The sequence below is a fragment of the Protopterus annectens genome, chromosome 3.part1, assembly GCF_019279795.1.
Source record: "Protopterus annectens isolate FY-2018-M chromosome 3.part1, PAN1.0, whole genome shotgun sequence".
In the NCBI taxonomy this organism is placed as follows: Eukaryota; Metazoa; Chordata; order Ceratodontiformes; family Protopteridae; genus Protopterus; species Protopterus annectens.
In genome coordinates this window covers 1,041,521,877-1,041,544,932 of record NC_056732.1, presented here as the reverse complement: position 1 = coordinate 1,041,544,932, position 23,056 = coordinate 1,041,521,877, and the positions used below count along the sequence as shown (strand labels likewise).

At 42.1% G+C, this 23,056-nt stretch overlaps 1 protein-coding gene across 1 annotated transcript in view; it reads left to right on the top strand.

Annotated features, from left to right (window-relative positions):
* The window catches only part of KIAA2026 (KIAA2026 ortholog), a 961,657-nt gene that overhangs the window by 364,126 nt on the left and 574,475 nt on the right, over nt 1-23,056 (top strand). Inside the window, exon 4 of the mRNA XM_044067194.1 lies at nt 7,796-9,204. Coding sequence (XP_043923129.1) covers nt 7,796-9,204 — 1,409 coding nt within the window. The remainder of the gene's footprint in view (nt 1-7,795; nt 9,205-23,056) is intronic.

Genomic DNA, 23,056 nt, shown 5'->3' with positions numbered 1-23,056 from the left:
CCTGCTAAGACAGCTCCTTAGGGGAGTGATCCACATCAGACCTCCCAGGAGGCAACCCACCCCTCCATAGGACCTTGATTTTTTTTCTTTTTTGCTTATACCTCGAACATGACTGTAGGGATTGTTCAGTTTGTCAGTCTTTTGTTCCTAAGACCATTTGTAGTCGCCTTAACTCATTGAAGATCTACATTGAAAATAAAACTTCCAGTGTTGGCTCGCAACAAAGTGGTTCTTAGATCGTCTGTCTTGGATGTCCCCCCTCAGCCTTTAATGACTTGTCATCTTCTGTAGATATTTTAATTTTTCTTCAGATTACATCCAAACCAACCAACCTCACAACCAGTTTGGTTGTGAAGGGAGAGCCAAGGCTGATCCCTTCCTAGGGAGCAGGTGGACTTTCCCAACTGTTAGACCAGAAAGATGTCCCAGGTAGAATCATGGAAGTACATTTACGTTCTCCGTCTCTTAATATTTTTTATGAAACACTTAAAAGAGAAAACAAAACAAAAAAAAAAGCAAATTTTGCCTTTGCTACTGTGTCTCTTTCCCTTAGAGACCCTTCAGAGCTGTCATGACTTTCCATTCCTCCCACCCACCATTGCAATTCTACCTCAAGAAAAGAAAAAAAAATCCTATTCTAAGGAATAACATTCATCTGACTTGGGAGTCTGAGGGTCTGGATTATGAATTACAAATTCGTTCTCCTGTAGCCTTTAAATCAGACCCAGAACATCCTTTTTTCTTATTCTCCCCATGAAGTGTTAAATTTTGGTGTAATAAATATAACGGGTCTCAAACACATGGCCCTCAGACCTCAAGCAGCCCTCAAACCAGCATAATTATAGATGATGGAAGCAACTGCACTACATTTCTAGCTACACTGCCTATATTGCTTTTTGTCTTTGAGATTGTGGTCGTTGCCCAAGTTTACTAGTCCTCATAGAGCACCACTGGTTATTTAGAGGCCCCTGATCTATAAGATATTTTAATAGTTCAAAAGGAAGGACAAACATATTTCAGATTACATAAAAGGTACTGTGACCTGCTGAACATTGATGTACTTAAGCAATCTGCTTATCCCACCAATATTAAAAGCCCTTGAGGATACTGTTATATCAGCTTCATTGGCTCTAGATTCTTACACTAAAGAAGTCAGATTTTATAAAGTGCCAAAAATTCATACATTTCTATACAGAAACCCTTAATCGGATCCAGATTTCAACTGTCTAGAATATGACAAGGCCTCTAAACTGTTACCCTCTACCAGTACTCTGTGTATTAACAAAGATGGTAGGGCCATGGACATGTATGGAAAACAAAATTTGCACATTAACCACCTTGTTCTTTAGCCCCATCTACTATCAAACTTGCTTAACCAGAGTCTTACTTTCTGTTTTGAGTAATATGGCCAAAGTTGTGTCAATTATACCAGACTGTGACACTAACACCGTCTTACAGGGCATGATCGGCTCTCATCATTTAGCAAGGCATTCCATTAAATGAGGGCGTGATGCAGTTGATGCCTCTTCTAGAATTGCCTCTGGTTTAATTCTGCTAAATCCTCTTTCCACATGGATGAAAATTGCATGCCCATAGCATCTCTTAGATTATCCAAGGCTTTCCTTAGAGGAACTGTTCTTTTTCTTCCCTGGGACATTACCATTTTACTGAAACCATTGACTGGTCTCCCATTCAATCCTGATGCTAGAGTTGACCTAAAGTTTTTTTGTCGTGGAAGACCTTAATTTTGGTTATCACTTCTGCCAGGAGAATTTCTGAGCTTCACGCCTTGTCCTCAAAACCTCCTTACCTAATATTTCACAAAAACTGAGTGTACCTGAAAACCAGCCCCTCTTTTCACCCTAAGGTGGCTTCTTGAATCATCTATCAAGCAATCCATAAATCTTCCAGTGTTCTTTCCAGATTTTTCAAACAAGGGTGAATATATATTATATTTGCTAGATTTCTTCAGTTATCTTTTTACTTGCATCAAACAAAAGTTTTCAGAAAGTTTGACCAATTATTTGTATCCTTTTCTACTACTACGTCGAGAAAAACGAGTATCCAAAGTCACCTTTTCATGTTTGTTGTCTTGGCATATCTTATGTCTATAAAGAAAGAGGTCTGTCACTTCCTACAATTCCAAAAGTTAATTCGCCTAGATTTGTGGCTTCATGTACAGACTTCTTTTCCAGTGTACCAGTTGACACATTTGTGCTGCATCTACTTGGTACAAGGTTCATACTTCCGTCGGATACTACAAATTGGATACACAGTGCCAGTCTAGAGCCTCTTTTGGTTTAGCTTTTCTCCTTCCATAAGACCATCCAAGTAACAAAGTAGCTGGGGAGTCTGTCCCTTTAATTGAGGAACAGACTGAAATGACAATATCAGGTACGAAAGTTATGTACGTGCTACAACGATAGATCCGTGTTGTCTCTTTTTTTTTTTTTCCTAATTCTGTTTCTAGTAGGCAAATTCGATCTGAGGTAGCTCGCTCTGTACACAGAGATTATGGGTGAACTTGGATCTAAGGTCTAATCCAAAACCCATATGTTGAAGAAGGATGGAAACGGACAACACAAATCTATTGTTATGGTGAGTACATAACTTCTGTTTCTCAAAAATTTGTGTGAGTTACTGTCTTATGGCCTGTTTACTCCTTTTGGCAATATTTGTCATCCATTTCAGCATGTTTGCCTGTAGATCCTTCTCTTCATCTCAGACTTTGCTCTAACTGTTCTACAAAGATGTTTTTCTTTTGAGATGCAAGGCCACTTGTTGTTCAGGTGACATGTTTCCCAGCAAAAAAGAAAGATGCCATTTGTTTCTATCTACATTTGAACCAGCCATTGTGGCTGTGTTTTGTGGACTAACTGGTCTATCCCTCTGACAGAGGGTTAACGCTTTTGCTTTTCCATGCATGTAGGGTTATCTGTAGAAAAAAATCCTCCAAGTATGCTCATTACTTCCAGAGTGTACCTTGATTTTGATACTATCTCCATAATTTCTTCCAGAATTTGAAAGACTGAGAATAAATTCTGTGTACTCTGGTCGTGCTTTTGCAACCCAGGTATTGTTTTGTCAGTAATAATCCTTTACGAAAGCTGTACAGCTGAGGAATTCCTGGTATGGGACTGGAAAATGACAATCTATGTCAATTCAGACAGTTCTAGTTGGTAGTTGTTCACTATATCTTTTCTTGTTATTCCTAAAATGGTAAAATATTTCCAGGCAGGATTAAGGCATATTCTAAAAGAATCTTGTTTGCTTTGATGCTGCATTGGAAAGGGGTGGACTCTAGAAGCATTATTGAGGTAACTGTATGGTGCTTGTCCATACGTTTAAAAAGCCTTACATACTGGACTCCTTTTCCACTTCCAGAACTGGCACAGCTCCTCCTTCCTTCTGGGTAGGATAAGCTTTGGTAGACAACCCAAGTAACGAAAGGCTACTTGTAGCAGTGGGAATGAGTATGTTACATTTGTGTAAGCTGTACTTAGCATAACAGTAGATGTTCAAATTCCTCACTGCTGTAGAAGCTGTACTCCCTGACCACCACTACCCTTCTACTGTGTATAGTTAGTTGGGATAAAACATTTGCTGTTTATATTTTCTGAGGTTTTAGGACGGGTAAGCTTTTTCTTTTTGTTTGGGCAAGAAAGTCATGAAGTTGTCTGCACTATGGCTCCTGATTTCCCTCCAATGAAGTTGTCTGCACTATGGCTCCTGATTTCCCTCCAAGGGGCAAGCCATTCAGCAGTCAGAATGTAGGTGTGGCAGGGAGCCAGAGCTTTTTGAAGATCAGACAGTTGTATCCTAGGTAGGGTACAAACCATTTAGCTAAAGGCTACTGCAGCAGTGAAGAATTTGAGCAGCTACTGTTACGGCAAGTGCAACTTACACAGATGTACTTTCTGAAACATCATTTGTATTCTGTACTAATCTTCACAAAGCAATAGAGGGACACTTTAGTATTGCATTTGTTCAAGGTATTTTAGAGAGGACCCCAACTCAGCCTTTTGATTCATGGATGTTCTTTGTGTTTCACTGTTGCAGTCCTCACATATGGGTTATCCGGCTCCTGGTAGCCCTCAGTTGGCCTGAATACCAGAGTCATTGGTATATGAAGTCGGCTGCCGCCGGTTGTAAAACTGATGTCAGAACGTCAGGTATAAAGGGAGGCAGCCGACGCCAGGAATGTATATTGTACATAACGTATTACATAACGTATACAACGTATGTTGTACAAGAACGCCAGGAAACAGGAATGTATACTGTCATCTCTTAGTATATTCACCATGCTTGTTTGGTGTGATGTCTTTGAGAGTTGCATTTTCTCTATGTGTATGTCAATCCATCTGACCATCCACCCGCAACCCTTCTTTCCCATTTTTGCACATGGGGTCGGGGTGTCACTTCAACAATGACAATCACCTAGAGCAAAGGTTTACATCGCCGGGTGGCTGTCATTTTCTAATTATTTTACTGTTGTATGTTTACTTCATTTATGTGCTTTATACTCTGCCATGTGTATGCTTTACTTGTTTTGATCTCTTGAGCCCAAGTTGTGACTGAAAAGGGCCAGGAGACCAGTTAACTCACCCAACCCAGTTAACAGATCCATTCCCTTACTGTGCTGTGTGAAGAAAATTCCTGTCTGTGTTCTTCTAAATTGTCAACTTCATATTGGTGAAAAATCATGCTGGAATACCAGTGTGGATTCATACCAGCTAAGGAGAAAAATAAATCTGATTTTATCTTGTAGGCAAATCAAAGAGAGATGTTAGAAATAACTCCTTGACCCTGTGCACAGGTTTTATAAACACTTTGGAAATCTTTGACTCAAGTGATCGTGACATTTTTTTTGAAGGGTACTGGAAAAATGAGACTGCCCTTCCATCATCCTAGCATTTATTCTGTGCTTCATCAGTCACTACCTACCCACTTTAATTAGCATAGAATGAGTGACATATAGATAAAACCTGTATATCAGCCCAGATGACCTGTGTTCATTTAATGACACAGGCACTTAAGTGTATGTGAAAGTTGTGGTTGAGAGGATGATGCCTTCTCATCCATACAAAGGAGATAATGACCTGCTGCATTGGTAACACCTACCAGATGGGGCGCAGTTACTCACAAAAGGGAAGCACGTAAGCTTGTGTGGATAACAGCATTTGTACAGTGTTGAGCTGGGGGATATAGATGTACATGGGAGTGTGCAAGTCTCCACCCAGGCCCAGCAGCTGTCATACATTAACAAGCTGTATAGTTGCAAGGAAGGATAGCTTACTCCACAAGATCTGCAGACTGGCCCCCCCCCCTCCCTACCACTCAACTGACTTTCCTCAGGGGAATGGCTAGACTACTAGAGATTAGTGGACATGAATGAAATTATTTATGAGGCCAACAGCTCTGCTAGGCCGGGAAATGCCTGGCTCACACTCTAGTGATGGAATGAATGAGTCTCCTGGGTACCAGTAGGGAAACCATTGGGCCAACTTCTGTACAAGTCAGTAGAGGGGCAAGAATGTGTGATGAATAGAGAGTTCTTTAAATGTGGACATATTCATTTTAAAGACCAGAATCTTCAAGGCATCTGTTCTTTCATTTTAAGCTGGTGATGGCAGTGCCATTCTTTTCATTACTAAGATTAACCTTTAAGCTTCACTGAATGTATTTGTAAACGTTTTCCATGGTCTTGGAACTCTTGCACAACCTCATGAAATTCAGCCTTCTTCAGTGGTTTACAAATGATCCTCCATAATTCACAATTGGTGACAGACCGTGAAGGTAGCCAGATACTTTTCCTGTACCCTACTAAGCACCTCATTTCTTTGGGAAAGCTTACCAACAGAACCAGATGCATAATACATCTGCCCCTAACTTTGCAGAATGTCACTTATTTTGCCTCGTGTTTGCCTTGTTCCACATAAAAATTTGATTTCCTGTTAAACCTGTGAGGATTTCAGTCAGTCAGTAATGCCAGGCTTTAGATTTTCATACTTTTGATTGTTCAGAAAATGTATGTTGATGTGGAACCTCTTGCAAGTGCAGCTTACACATCTGTACTTTCATGAAGCAGCTTTTGCAGTTGAAGTAGAGTAATATTTAAAAATGTCCATGACTGTAGCCCTTTGTTACCTCTTTATTTTTGGCTTTGCCCAGAGGTCTTGCTTAAAGAAATGCCTTTGCGCAGAAGTCTTGAGCACGGGAGTTGAGACGTGTGCCCTGATAAGTAGCCATAACTAATAATTGTTATAAGAGTCTGTGTGTCTGTAAGATTTTTTGTTCTGGTGAGTACCTCATGTACTCGTAGGTTTATCAGTTAGAACTAAATTAACTTTTTACAGGTTTGAATGAGAAGTGGATAGTGACAAAGATGAAGAAAAAGTTGAGTGAATTAAAAAGTTTAGTTGTCTGCAACTTAGAATGTGAGAGTTGCATGTTTACATGAATGTAAGAAGCCAAAAAAGTAAATGGGGAAATGTGAAAAGCACTGCTCTTAATAGCTTAGTGTGGTGTAAAGCACATGCCCCGTGGACTTAGCGCTGGTTTGAAGGCTATGTTCAGGGTGCATTTGATACGCAAATAGCATAAGTTAGGAGAAGATGCAGAATACCAAATGCAAACCTCAAGTTTCATTATTTAGGTCATTTCTGCATGGTCACATGTGTGCATCTTGCTTGTATCTTGTCATCCTAAGGTTTTAGCTTACTGACCTCCAAATGTCATTGTACTGCTGCTTTTCATGTTATTTCACTGCCTGAAGCAGTAATAGTCTCAAGGTTTGCTCCAAGCGCCATATGTTCTGTGTTAGAAGTATGATTGTCAGGTGCATGCACAGCAGCAGTAGCTGTTCCTTTTTATCAGAATCCTTCTATAACTTTCATACCAAAATTATGCTCTCTGCCTTTCCTTGTAGTTAGCAGTTGATTCCTGCCATTTTCTCATTGAATTTTTATGGTGTGATTTTGAAGCCCTTCCTCACTGAATTTTTATGGTGTGATTTTGAAGCCCTTCCTCACTGAATTTTTATGGTGTGATTTTGAAGCCCTTCCTCATTGAATTTTTATGGTGTGATTTTGAAGCCCTACTTATTTTTTTCCTGATGGCCATTTGTATGGGATGTGCTCAAACAGGTTCTTTTTGTAACTACGAGATTAGTAAGTGTGAGTCCTGGAACCTTTGAAAAATAAACTATGATTATCCAGCAAATGCAGTAAGTGTTGAAACTTGCTGTGATATTTATGTTTTTGCTGAATAACTCCCAAGACCACTGTGTCTTGAAGTAGGGGAAATATGCTGAAGTGACACAACCTCACACTTGGTGTACATTCCCCTCTTCACATAAATAGTCTTACTGTTCCAGGGATAGCATTTCTGGCCCTTGGAATTTCAGAAGAAAGCCATTTAAACAAACAATAAAAAATAGAGAATTGCTACATTTTCTATGGCTGTATTAGTGGACATATAGAAAGTTAAGTGAATGTTATTAAAAAACAGTTAATGTCAAAACTCTTTAAACATTGGGGTAATATAAAAATCCTGGGGATATTGAGTGTCTTCTGGTTAACTAGTACAACTGCTTTAACACTACCTTAACACTACCTTTTAGTTTTGCAAGTTTGCATTTTTTAATTTTGCGCTTAGCATATTTTAAATAAGGAAGGCATTTCTCAGCTTCTTTGAATCATTAAGTACACATATTAAACATCATTGCAAGTTATGTATGTTGTCATTTTTTTTTTAATTTAGATTTTAGAAATGATAATTTCTTGCATCTTCTTAGGTTGCGGGAACAGGAGAAGAAGGATGCAAAAGAAGCTATTCAAAAAGAAATTGAAATATGGGAGAAAAACCTCCTTGCCCAGACTGAACATACTCGGATGGAAACTATGTGGGAAATCCCAGCTATTGGTCATTTCCTTTGCTTGGCACAGTGTATTCTCAATTTACCCGAAGTAATATTCTATGAACTAGAACGCTGTTTATTGATGCCTCAGTGTAGCACTTTTTTAGCGAAAATAATGACATCATTGTTGAGTCTACCACATCGCAGAGCAACTTTACATCGGAGGCCCACACTTTCTTACAAAGAATGGGAAGCTGCACTGAGGCGAAAAGTACTTGAGTGGTACACTGTTGTTGGGCAAGCTGAGAACCCTGATAACTGCGCCGAACAACTTGGGCTTTGTCATCAGTTTTTTCAAGTCCTTGGTGAAAGCAGTCCTCTGGAGGAGAAACCATTTCATGAGTTGTCATTTTATCAGAAAACATGGCTTTTGAAAGGACTCTGTGACTTTGTGTATGAAACACAAAAGGAAGTGCAAGATGCTGTTTTGGGACAACCAATTCATGAGTGCAGAGAAGTGATTCTGGGGTATGATTCACAAGAGAATGCTTTCATACATTTTCCACAGTTCTGCGGTGCAGACATAAGAATTTATAAACAGAGACCTCTTCAGGCACCAAAGTTTCCAATTCCATCTATAAAAATCAAAAGCGTACCAGTGGTAAAATTAGAAAAGGTGGAGCTGGATTGCTCAGAACAATACAGAGAATACCGAAGTAATGTGGATGATGGCTTACCTGTTAAGAGTTTAGTTAGCATTCCCAAGCAGGAAGACTGCATGTCTAGTTGTGCTTCTGTAAAAGAGGAAGTCGGTTGCCATGCTGTTCCATTGGTAAAGAAAAACTGTGACATATCCAGCTATGAGGCCAGTGATGCAAAGGAAGTGGTTGCAGGTCCTTGCAAGGAAAACTGTAATACATTTTCTAATCCTTTGAATACTTTGGGATATGAAGAGCCTCTTAGTCCAGGGAAAGTTGGAGTCGTGGGAAATGGGGACAAGAACAGTGAATTTTCCTCAGTTAAAGTGGAAGAAAGCCGCCTGAATGAAAATGCACTGAAAACGTGTAAAGCACACTTGACTGACAGTCACAGTGACCAGGTGGCTATTAATTGTCACAGAACTTCAAAGGGTAATACTATAAGCACTTCACTGATGAACCAAAAACAAAGTTTTTTTAAGATGCACATGAAGAAGAAGAAAAAGAAAAAGAAAATTAAAGATGTACTGAACAAGGGCTTTCAGACAAGACCTGATGGTCTTCGTCCAAACCCATCCAAGTCTTCTAAACCTGATATTCTTAGGTTGAACATCAAAAAGAAGTTGAAGCACAAGAAACACAAATCAGGTAAGTAATTGTTGGATGGGTTATTTTTTAGGTAGGAACAATTTTGAAACTCTTTGTAAAGACCATGCTTGAATATTTATGCTTCTTCAGTAGGTGTCTATCATTCAGACAGTCATCTGAGAGTTTTCTGTGAAGTCCTAAACCCCTGTCCTTGGTGGCTGACGTGGCCAACCACGTCAGCCTGAGGGAATGCTGTGCTCTCCTCTGCCGGCTTGCGAGTGTCCACCCATATTCTTATGAGAGTTGCTGTCAATGGCCTGGTATGCCTAGCCTGTGTCTCCAGTTATGACTGTTTCGCTTGGAGTCCTCTATTTACATATGGTAAAACTTTTGGAAGACCACGATCCTCCCTTTGAAGAGTAGGGGTGCCAACTTATGCCATGGACACCATCTTTCCCTTGCCCAAAGCTGTTGTAGAACTGTGGTTGTCATGGATATAGTCAGGGCTTTATACCTCTGTACCACAGAGCCAGAATTGCATTTGGTTTCTTTGTATGAGATTCAGATAGGACTCTGGCTCTACATACCAACTTTATATACTCTGAATGGGTTATACTTGGTGGTATTCAGAAATGACTTGCACACTTTGTAGGATTTGTATGGAGTGTGTCAGTGAGTTAAGTCCATGTAATGTTGGTAAGAGGGATTCCTAGACTAACTTCTTGGCATACAGTTTATAATGTGCTTACAGTGGTTTAATATTGGTATGTAACAGAAATGCAGAGCATGACCAGTTGGACAACCTTTTTGTGTTATACTTGTAGCATAGCACTTTACAGACCATGCATGCAGATGAATAGAAATGAGCAGAGTTTACTGGTATGGCTGCATACATAAAGACATCAGAAAATAGGAGACGGAAGCTTAGCAGTACCCAGAAGATAAAGGCTCGGAACTAGCTTAGTAAATGCTTTCAATTGGAAAACCTGAAGACATATACAGTGCCAATAGCACTGAAGAACTAGCAACTCCAGATCTGTGTCACACAAGTTGTAGTTGGTCCACCACAGAGGATACAAACAATTAATTCAGCATCCAGAGGGATGTTTAACTGCATTTGCAGTAGGAGATAAGAAAGACTGTCCAGATCTCTGCATCCTTTATTCAAAGATGCTCTTTAATGGAGCAAAGGTGTTGGACATTCAAACTAGGAGAGGGTGAGTCAGGCAACCAGAGACTAGCTGCACCTTTGATGGAGATTCCTCAATCCCCTTAAAACATCAGTATTCCATGGTAGAGACAAGTGACTGTATCTTGATAAAAATGTTAACATTAATGTCACAGGTGGCTCAAGACTAGAGTGATACGCATAAGTGTGATGCCCGTGCCCTGGCCCAGCAATCAAGGAACCTCAATCCTCACCACTAACACCAGAGAGGGCATCTCATATATGAGGAAAGGATGACATACACACAGTAAAGTGCAATTTCCCTTAAGAGCACAACAGAGATCACAGTCAGTCTGGGTCTGGTCACTCCCTTGCTACCCAGGTCTCCAATAAGACTTCCCACTGGCACAGCTATAGGGTCCAGATCTCAGCCTAGCTGGGCAAGCGAAAATCTCCAACAACCTCTCTGTCCAACCAGTGCTTTGTGTCCCTGCCCAAGTAGCTGACACACACACACACACACACACACTTTGAGATAAGAGTTTGCACAACCACTAAGACACGTCTGGGGAAGGCTGGCACAGGTTCTCCAGCTGTGCCCCTTTTACCCAGACTATATGGTAGTAATTACTGCCACCACCCAAGTAATATGTATCAGCTACTCAAATGCCCTTTAAAGGGTGTCCAGTTGTTACTGTACAATATTATTATCCAATTGGTAGTATAACCCAGGGCTAAAGCTATAGGACTGGCTTTGTACAATTTTACCAAAGGCATACAAGTACTCTAAAAAGCTTAAATTATCTCTGCACAAACCAGCCACAGTTAAAAGGTTTTAAAATATTTAATAATAAATAATTAAAACCACAAGACAATACTTTCTACTACACAGTCAGTGATAGTCAAAAGTTCAAAGATCACAAAGAAATGCTTAAAATAAATCAGTAGTACAGTTCTGACATCACAGAAAAACACTTAGTCTAATCTTTTCTAATTCCTAGCTACTTCTAGGAGAAAACACAGTTTTAACATACTACCTACATAAAGAGAGTATAAGGCAGTGCTGAGTTGGATAGTTAGACAAAATGCTTAATGCCTTCTGATTCTCTCTGTTTAAATTGCTATTGCAGTTCAGATAAACAATACATCTTTTTCACCCTTCCTGGAGTTCCCAGGCTACACATTAACTGCATTTACATTATTTTGCACATAGAGCAATAAAGGACATTCCACATGTAAATTCTGGTCATTAACTTTAGCCTTAAAACAATAGGCAGGAAGCCTTCATCTAGCCGGACTGGCGCTGACTTGTAAAACATCAAAGGCAGTGATGAAATCATTTTAATTTCAAAGGACCAACAAGAACTGCGTGAATTAGCTTTCTTTACAGCAGATGGCAATGTTGCCACATTGTTTTAAGTTCAACATTCATAGTATTTACAAATGATAAAATTATGTACCAAATCTATTTGACTAGTTTGGCAGCCATCACCCTTCTCTACCAGTCTTCACAATAGGGTTGCCACCTTTCATTGTGGCCAAAACTGGACCAAAGCCATATCCCTCACACCTCCCTTAACTCCACCTATCGCCTTCCCTAACCCAGCCTACTTTCTGCCCATTTTGTGACATCACTTGTACTTTTGGGGGGGGACGTCCCCTTTTCCTGTTTTTTGACACAATTGCACCACATTAGCAATGCTTTTCTTAAATCAAAGCACTGTGTAATTGGATATTTAACAAACTCTGATTGTCTCTTATTTAAAACTGAATACCAGAGTTTGTACAGTATTTTTTGGACTACCTGATAATTGGTTCGATTTCTGGATAGTCTGGAAAAAGAATGGATAGGTGGCAACCCTGGATATGCAGCTCCATTAGGGAATTGACTTAGATAAATAATTACATTTATAAGGTTTTTGTGTCTGTCAAGATCTGTGAGTCAGTTCTGGGCTTGTCCTCTTGTGCTGCTACTCTTCTCTCTACTTTTCCTGATTTCCTTGGACCATGCACAGCCATAACAGTAGCACTGCTAGTATTCTTAGAGGCATATTCATGTCTGCTGTCATTTAAAAACCCATTTTCATTTCTTACACATTGCAATTTTTTTTATTTGCTTCTCTTTAACAGCCCTGGGCGAGAAAGCACATAATCTTTTTTTGAGACTCTATCATCTATGAAAGTGCATTTGTATAATTATATAACTAACACCATTTGTTCTGTATTTTTATTTTTGCATCCTGTAGGTATATTTATACTATCTGTCCTTCATACATGTTATTCACACTCATTTGCATACGTGGTCTGTGAAAACGTATTCTATTGTGTAGACAAGTATCCTATCCCTGAATACAATTTTATGTATCATCATTGAACCATTGTAACTCATTTGCACCCAGTTGTAATTCACAGCTTGCACAGTATGTATTAACTTTCTGAATCACACGTTATGTTTCTAAGTGACAATCTTTGTAGACTTTCTCAATCTCATGTGAAATATTTAATTTTATTTTGTCTAACAGCAGGAACACAGGACTTTGGTGTCAGTTACCATATCAAGTATCAGAATGTGTTTAAGTATATGCCTGACCTCTCCATATTTTGTTTTCTTGTCCACATTTGTGGAACTGTAACAGGCATTTACTAGGATCTTGTTAAAATGTCCTTGTTAGCAGTCTTTATGGGGGCCTGCTTATAATAACATGAAATGCTGTAGCTACCCATTTATTTAATAATGAGTAACAGAGATCAGGTAGCCTTTCTTTTGTTAACATTGGTTAACACATTCTAGCTTCCTTTTTAGCCTACTACCATATTTTTTTCTTTCTTTTTTTTTTAAGTGCAGTTATTTGCTCTAAAAGTGATTTTTTTATTTTCTTTGCCATAAATTACTTTATGAAGAATTTTTGTGAATCTTGCTTATATGAAAATTGTACATATTTTCTCCTACTTACGTTTGGAATGCCGTGATTTCCTTTTAAAACAATCACTAAGCCATGGCAGTAGCAGCATACAGTCAGACCAGTTTCTCCAGAAAAACACACGAGTAGAAAAGAACGTAAACCACAAGAGCAATGTGAATAGTCTCAATCAGTGGTTCTCTTTGTCAACACAAGGCCCCAGTATATGCACCATTAACTGCAAGCTTGCACATCCTGTGTTAAACAAGCAGATCCAATGTCTTTTTAATATGGATTCATCCTGTAGGTTATCACATCTGAAGTGAATCAGAGACCGGCCACATCCAAAAGATTTCATACCCCCCAATGCTTCACCTCCTGTATTCATAATACCTTGCCGTACTAGGATTACTCCTGATCTCGTTTGCCACCTTTCTGGACAGCAGCATGGTCTTGAGCTCTGTTGGGATGTATTCTTTGTTAGTGCCTGTTAGCTAAATCCTTTTTCCCTTTCCTCTACCCTATTTTTTTTAGTAGTTGCTATTGTTTTTGGTGTGCTTTATTGCATAGGGTTAGGTCGTGTAGGTTTTGTACGTTAGGTATAAGTAGTATGTTTCATTCGCTGACTTTTCCCCCCTGTTTTGCTTTAGGTTTTGTAGCTACAGTATGTTTTTATAGTTATTAAGTTAGTGCATGTTAATTTGTAGTTTTTATAGTTGGCATATATTTAGTGTGGTATGAATAAAGGCTTCAAGAAGTGTGTGGTGTGCAGCCACAAGCTGCCTTCCAAAGACATGCAAGGCAGGGTGTGTTTATTGTCTTGAGGCTGCTCACCTTGACACACACTGTGCTTATTTGTGAGAATTTTGGCACCCATGCCTTTAATGAGAGGAGGGCCAAGTTAGACCTCATGAGTCTGTTGCCAGCCAGTGATTCTTCCTGTTCTGTTCTAACTGGAAGGGTTGATAGAGGATATCAAGATTGGAAGCAGGGATGTGAGGACCCCGTACCTTCGAAAGGGGACTGAAAATGATTGGCTCCCTCTTTGTCCTGTCCACTGGATTCAGAGGTCCAAGATCTTTTGCTGCTCGAGAGGCCTTTGCACTGTTATCATATCCAACAGCTTGGACCCAATCTCCCACAGTACTGACTTTGGGGAAGGCTCCTTCCCTTACACTCAGTGGTCCTAGTCAGAGTCCTTGCCTGTGGGTCTTGGAAGAAAGTTCATCGGTTTATCCCCCAAATAGGGAATCTTGGGTGTTGGATCTGTTAGGGAAGCCCTCCTACGTCTGAGCCAAATATGTACGTTAAATTACCTGACTCACCTGAGACTTCAGCAGGACATTTTGTTGGAAGCATCAAGAGTGGTTGTCCACCTTGCACCTTATTGCTAACATGTCCATGTGTCTTTTTTCTAACATGGCTGCTGGCACATTTGCCACTGGCAGTGCCATGCTTGTATGAGATTGTGTAATTTTATGGACTGCTTCAAAGCATCCTTTATTAATGCCCCTGTGATGGTTCTTCACTATTTTGGCCCTAAGGTTAGGGTCACTTTGACCAGGAGCCATCAGCACAGAAAGATGCTGTCTGCTTTTGGAGTGCATTTTTCTGTCCCTTAGCAAACCTTTTCTCTGAATCACAAGTGAGGAAAATGTCTCTTAAGAAAATCACAGCAGACTTTTCAATAATCTCTTGCAGAAGGTCCCCTACATGGCAGGGGGTAACCACAATGAGCACCAGCCTAGCAGTCTTCTAATGAGCTTTCTCTGAGGGACCTTTTCAGCGATCCTGATGGATTAGCCAACTGTCCGACACTGAAATCATTTGGCTCCTCACCTAGAAACTTTGGACGCCATGACCTTGGATTCATAGGTGCTAAGGATCATCCCCAGAGGTTACATGATTCCATTTTCAGTTACAATTACAGCTTAGGCTGCAGGGGTTTCAGGTCTTCTCTTACCTGATCGATTGTTCTCTAACTATCTCTATGAAGGCATCGCTAGTTAGGGCAAGGGGCACCTTACTGCAGCTGTGCCATTCCTTGGGGATCACGATCACCTATCAAAAGTCCAGTCTTCACCCTATTCAGATGCTAGAATTCATAGATTGTCACTTGGACCCAGTCTGTCAAATTGCAAGTCTTCCATCTCTCAAGGTATCTACCCTTATATGTTCTTCTATTCTGATGTTGCAGTATTCATAACAGTAGGGAGTAGCTGTCCGCAGCGCCACTGTCCAGCTAGTATACCAAAGTCTTTGTCTTGGAGGGTATGTGTGATGTCGGCACGTACCCTCCTCAGAATTTTTCTGCTGCAGGGATCATCAGACGCCCGTTCTACCTTACCTTGCATTTTATCAGATGACTACAGTTACGAGTATCAAGACCAGACGACCGTTTGGACCATTCAGATAAGTGCCCACTGGGGGGTTTCTTACTTGTTTTGCTTGCTGTTTTAGACTTGCATGTCAGCCAGGAAAGGGAAGTGTGCTTGTGGGAGACAGATTCCTCACAAGGACATGCATGATAAGTGTGTTTTCTGTCTAGGCGAGGCCCACGACCATACACCCTGTTCTGTCTGTTAGTCGTTCATCCCCAAAACACTTCATAGCCGACTAGCAGCTTTAAATCTTTACCACGAGAATCAGAGACTCAGACATTTGGCATTAGGCATGGAGGGAGGAGTAGGCCCATCTGACGAGCCGCCTCTGAAGAAGGTGATGAAACTTAGGCCCAAATCCCAGGCTGCACCTCAGGCATCTGAACCAGCAGTAGAGGTGATAGCAGACCCAGAATCCGTTCGGATGACGGTCTCCCAAGCAGGCCCGGGAACCACAATGGAAGCCGGGTTCTGGAATACTGAAGGTACGTCTGCTGAGGTATTTCAGCCATCAGAGTCTGATGGCAGAGGGGAACCACAGCTCACCTTCTCAGATGCCCCTGCTCATCCTTCTCTTGCTAGGCCAATGTCTGCTTTTTCCTTGTCTACCACACCCTTGAAAAGGAACAGAAGTCCAAACACGTTGAACCCCCTCAGATGTCAGGCTGGGAATCCTTTTCCCAAAGCCCCTTTAAGGTTTTTCAGGCCTTACAATCCCAACAACTCCATCCTACTCTCACTCTTCAACCAACCCATGTGTCTATGGAGGAATACTCATCCTCTGAGAAATCCTTCTCTTATGAGACTCAAATTGAATCCCCCAATGAGTTCAGTACTCCAGATGAAGAGGACTCTATTTCTCCAGACCCCCAGGGGAAGAATTTAGTTTTGGGGATACTATCTCCCTAATGAGGGAGGACTTCAAGTGGCAGGCCTCTGAGGTCTCAGATTCTAAGAAAAGATACTTTAATCTTCTGCAAATGGAGCAGCTGTGCCCCCTTTACTACCTGCATTTCAAGATGCATTCTTAGCTGCTTCACAGTCTCCTGATTCCCAACCTCCAGCAGCTAAATGACCAGACAGATTTTATAGCATCCCACAGGACACCCAGTTTCTTTACAAGAACCCTCCTGCTGACCCAGCTGTTATAGCTGTTTCTGCAGGCAAGACTTTACAGACAGCTTCCTTCCTCTACTGTTTATCCAACTGATAAAGACAGTAACTTTATGGACAGAGCAGGTAAAAAGGTCTACACATCTTCCACTCTGGCCATTAGGGCCCTGAACTACCAAACCCTCATGGCAAGATTTGTACTTGATACCATTTCTAAGGCCTCCAGCCTTGTTTCTGAGGTCCAGGACTCCCCCACCAAAGTACAGTTAAAGTCTGTCCTCTCCACAGCATCACAAGTGACCAGACACTCTTAAGTGCATCTGTGATGCTGTAGAAGCTGCTTCTGCATCAGTGCTGCATCGTTACTCCTGGTTACAGCTACAGCCCCTCTCCATGGATGTTCAGACCAGATTTCTGGATCTCAGTTAGACAATAAGGCACTTTTTGGACAAGCCTCTGCTGAGCTCCTCAAATCCCTCCTAGAGAAGGGAAAAGAGTTGCAAAATCTAAAACACCTTTTTGTGTCCCCATTCCTAGCTATCCTAGAAACTACCCTCAAAAAACATCCTTTGTACAAAGGGAATCCTTTTCCTCAACACATCAATCCAAGGGACATAGGCAGCAGAGAAAGACTTCTACCCCAAGACTGTCCTCAAGATCTTCTGCCACTCCCTTTCGGAGACTGCCTGACCATCCCAGGCCCCCCCTCCACTGTGACTCACCTCCCTGCATCCAGAAACTCCCCTATCCCTCCGTCTCACTCTCTCCCTCCCCTCTTGAATGAAACTTACAAAAGAATGATGGGTCTTTTCCATCATTCAGAGAGGATGTTACATGACTTGGTGGATGGTCCCACCGTTTCAGGGCATTCTACAACACCAAAAAACAAGATTCACCTATTCCCACCTATTATTCAACAACTCCTAATCCAAGGCACCATAGAACCAGTTCCCACCCCTCAAAAGAACTCAAGGTTCTACTCCAGAATGTTCCCTGGAGACCTATCTTGGATCTTTTCCTTCTCGTACCCAGCTTCAAAATGATAACCTTACCTATTCTCCTGCCTCTAATTCCCCCAAGCCTTCATGGTGGCTCTAGATCTCAAGGATGCCTACCTACACATCCCCATTCATCCATATTAGAGGCAGATTAGAGGCAATTTCTCAGATTTTCTATAGGCTCCTGTCATTTTTCAATTCTCTGCTTTGTTTTTGGTCTGTCCACAGCCCCCAGAGTGTTCAAGTGTCTAACCCCCTTCATTGCCCATTGCAGGGCACAGGGTATACAAATGTATCCTTACCTAGACCTCATCTTGCACCAAGACCACCAACTCCTACTCCTCCATTTGCAGCAGGTGTCATACACCCTCTGTCTTCTGGGATTTACTGTAATTGTAGAAGAATCTTGCCTGACTCCTTCTCAGGACTTGATTTTTCTGGGATGCAGACTACGCACAGACTGCATGAAACCCTTCATACCGTTCCAAAGGATTCAGGAACTCGGTCTGTACTTCAACCAGATCCTTTCCCAAACCTTTCTAACAGCTCGGAAATTTCTGAAACTATTAGGCCACATGGCATCCCTTATACACATGCTGCCTTTGGCAAGACTACACATGCGCAAAATTCAATGAGTACTGAAGAATCTATGGAACCAACATTCCCAACCCTTGGATGTGCCCCTCCCACTCCACCCTTGCTTAAAAGAGGGAGATCCAATGGTGTATATCTGCAATACAGACCAACCCTGGGCTCCTCCTTCAGACCCCAGCTCCACTTCATTGCCTTTACACCGATGTTTTGGACCTGGGGGGGCAGTGTTGCAAACAAATCAACAACACCTCTCTGTACAAGGCAAATGGTCCTCTCAAAGAGTAAAAGACCACATCAACATCAAGGAAATGAGAGCCTTGCTGTTAGCCCTACTAACATTCCAACCCTCTATCCTGCCAGGAACCTCAAAGGTAATCACAGACAACATGACAGTTCTGTGGTACATAAACAAACAAGGAGGGAACTGGTCATACCCACTATGCAGACTGGCCATTCAGATTTGAAATCTAGCAAACTCCCTCAGAGTACACCTGTTGGCCATGTATATCCCCTCTCAACATAATGTGATGGCAGACACACTCAGCAGAACCTCAGCCCCCCTCTCAACATAATGTGATGGCAGACACACTCAACAGAACCTCAGCCCCCCTCTCACGAATGGATGCTACAGAGAAAGGTTTCCCTAGATCTGATATACAGGTGGGGGTATTCCACAAGCAGACCTCTGTCTCCCCAGACAACAGGCAGATTCATAACTTCTGCACAAGGAATCCACACCCACAAGGGTGGAAACTGGATGCTTTCTCCTTTTCATGGGGGGAATGTTCTTGTATGCCTTCCCCCCTTTCACTCTCCAGAAAGTCCTCCTGAAAATTCAGAGGGACAAGCCAAAAATCCTACTTGGTTACCCCTTTTGGCCAAGACCGCATTGGTTTCCCCTCCTTTTTTCTCTAGCCAAGGGCAATCACCACAGCTTACCCTACTGGGTAGACCTGCTCACACAGAACAAGGGGTCTCTGCTACACCCGCAGGTGAACAATCTAAAACTGACCTTATGGGTGATAGAATCCTGATCCCTAACAGACCCATTTACTCAGAGGACGTACTTAATGTTCGGCAGGAGGCCAGAAAATCCAGCACTAGGAAAAAACTACGTGGCTAAATGGCTCAGATTCTCCAATTGGTGTCAAAGGAACAAACAGGACCCCCTCACTACTTCCATCCCTAGCGTCCTGTCCTACTTGTGTGAGCTACTCCAGACAGGACTGAGATATTCCTTGATAAAAGTCCACTTGTCTGCCATCTCTGCCTGTCTGCCCATCTCACCTTCCCTGGCATCCAGACTTGAAGTCAGACATTTTTTAAGCGGATTCCTCCACATCAAACCCCCACGGAAACCCATCCCTCCTCCGTGGGATCTAAACTTTGTATTAGAAAAGATAACACTGTCTCCTTTTGAACCAGCACATTCTGCTTCTCTGAAATTTTGTACATTTAAATCAGTTCTGCTAGTTGCCCTCACATCCGCCAGGAGGGTTTCAGAGATCTAAGCCCTGATGGCCACATCCCCCTACTTAGTCTTTCACAAAGACAGAATGGTGCTCAGGGCCAACCCCTCCTTCATGCCCAAGGTAGTTAATGAACTCTCATTGAATCAAACCATTAACCTACCTGTCTTCTACCCACATCCTCAAAATGCTTCAGAGAGGACCCTTCACTCTCTAGACGTGCACAGACAGCTAAGATATTATCTAGACAAAACCAAAGACATCAGAAAATCAGAACAGTTATTTGTTTCCTTCCATCCCTGAGCACTAGGGAAGGCTGTATCTAAGCAAACCATCATCTCATGGATCTCCAAGTCCATCTCCTTCTACTACTCCCACCATGGAAAACCTTACAAGGCAGTATCAAACCAGAGCAGCTGCCTCTTCTTCTCCCTTTTTCAAAGGTATTGATTCCCCTTCTATTTTAGAGGCAGCCACTTGGACCTCAGTGCACACCTTCACCAAACACTACAAGCTGGACGTGGCATCCCGTGCTAGAGCCGGTTTTGCCAAAACTATCCTACATGGTCTCCTGGACCATGGAATCCCTTCCTCCTCCCAGGATCATACTTAAAGCTCTGTACTCTCCCTACTGTTAAGAATACTGCAACATCAGAATAGAAGGACATAGAATAGTTGTGCAAGACCTTACCATAACCATAGATGTCCTTCTCTTCTTTGTTGCAGTATTCAGTCCCACCCTCCTACCCCTTGTTTCTTGCTTCTGCTATAGCAGTTATTTTATGAACACCTGTGCCCATCTTCTTCCCCAAGTCTCTACCTACATAGCCTTATTACTGCCCTGGCTCTAGCAGGCATGTAAGTTTAAGGGTCTCAATTAGGACCCTCCTGAAAAACCTCAGGGGTGCACTAGCAACAGAAACTATTCTGAAGAGGGTATGTGCAGACGTTACCTTTATACCTCGTAGCCGACGTCACACGTACCCTCCAAGACAAAAACCTTGGTATACTGGTCAGACGGTGGTGCTGCGGGCAGCTACTCCGTACTGTTATGAATACTGTTGTGAATACTGCAACATAGAAAAGGACGACATCAGTGGTTATGGTAAGGTCTTACACAACTATTCTTTGTCAGGCCATTTCTTTGCTGTATTGCAGAAAGCCTCCAACCTCACTAGGATTGAAGCTGTTGGGGTGCATGGTGGCTGCCATCTGCTTAGGTCTCCTGGTGAGCTACCACATGAGGGCTCTGCAGTGGACATTCATGGTGTATTGTGGTCTGTCTTGACTCATCCAATGGACCTTCCCATCACATTGACAAACGTGTATTGAGATCAGAGCAGGTGGTGATGGTTAGAATCTCCCCTTATGTCCACCAAGAGACTGTTTGTACTCCCCCCCCCCCCTTGCTGGGTGTGGTCACGATGGACTCTTGTCTTCTAGGGTGGGGGTGCCATTTTGAAGGGAGTACTGTCCAAGACCAGGTCCAGGATTGAGGTCAATCTTCACATTAAAGTCTTGGAGATGAGAGTAATCCTCATCCTATTTGTGTTTCAGGCTTTTCAGGACTTTTCTCCCCAAAGGTGTGATCTCAGTTCAGACAGACAACATTTCTGTCATCCGGTATCTGAACAAACAGGGGGAAACCCAATTTTACCCCTTTATTGGGAGGCCATGAGGGTTTGGCAGTGGGCAGTTTAATCTGAATGATTTCTGGTTGCATTGCGTATCCCAGGGAAATCCAACATTTTAGCAGACAGTCTGAGCAGAAACATTCTTTTTCCTCGTGAGTGGTCCCTAAATCTGAGTGTTGCGGCTCAGATTTTTTGGCGCTGGGGAACTCCGTGTTGCAGTTTTTTGCATCACCTTCCAGCACCAAGTGCAGCAGCTGTTATGCCTTAGTTCCTCCTTTAGGACAGTCAGGGATGCTATTCTGTATGCTTGGCTCTTGGGTCTCCGTTGTGCTTTATTGTCTGACCCTGTTGATAATAACGTTTCTCTAGAAGCCTTCCCATTGCAGAGTGACAGTGATCCTCATTGCTTCCTTTTGGCCCCATCAATTGTACCCTCAATGGGTTCTAGATCTCATTCTGGATCTGACTTCTCAACCATTGGACTTGGATCCACCTGACCTTCTGATGATCAGGTTAATTGCATGGTTTCTCCAATTCCCCAGATAGCCAGAGACCCCCACTGTTTCAGACAGAGTGGTGCATATATTGTGTGCATCCCACAAGGTGTCTGCTTGTAAAGTGTATGCTAGTAAGTGGAAACATTTCACTCTTTGGGCTAATTCTAAAGGCTTGGACCCTTTCTCAGCCCCTTCAGAAGTTATTCTTGTTGACTTGTTTCACTCAGGATCCAGTTATTTTTGCTATTAAGGTACAGCTGACATCTATTTCTGCCTTTGGCAGCTCTAAAAGTTTCAAAGGCCTTTCTCAAGGGAACCATTTTGTTGCGCCCTCCAGTCTGGATCCTGTTCAGCTTTGGGACTTGCCTTTTGTGCTTCAAGCGCTTGCTGTAACTTTGTTTGAGCTATCAGCTATGTTTGACTTGAAGTTGTTGCTTGAAGACCTTATTCTTGGTTGTTACTTCTGCCAGGTGTATGTCAGAATTGCAAGCCCTGACCTCTGTACCTCCATACTTGACTTTTCATAAAGATAGGCTGTCTTTCTGAATGGATCCTACTTTTCTGCCAAAGGTGGCAACGGAGAGCAATTTGAATCCGGCCATTCACTTGACAGTGTTTTTTTCCTGTAGAGCAGAATATTTACTGCGTTGTTTCAATGTCCATAGGCAATTGAGGTTTTATTTGTACAGAACCAAATCTTCCAGAAAGTCTGATCAGTTGTCTCTATTTCAAAGGCCCAGTTGATTACACCAGTGTCTAATGCTGCTCTGTCTAAGTGACTATCTGATTATATTTCATTTAGGTATGTACTACCCATCTGGGCAGCAGCAGACAGGCGGTATTGGAGACGGAAGATCGTGTTTGATGTGACAATCATGACAACATTGAATTTATACTGTTCAAAAGAAAGGCCCAGCAATCTATTTCTGTATTCTGCCAAGAAATCTTGATGATGAGGCAACAGAAAGAAGTGTGGTATAGTGCTGAAAGATGGTCCCCTAAATTAGAAGGCACTCACTATGTTACTAGGGAAGAGCTGATGGTCGCCCAGAGTATTGCTGGTGTGTGAAGCTGACTGATCAAAGCCATCAGGTTGTCCTGATGTTGCTGGACAGAAAAGAGAGATCAGAAGTTGCAAAGATATTCTTAACATAGGAA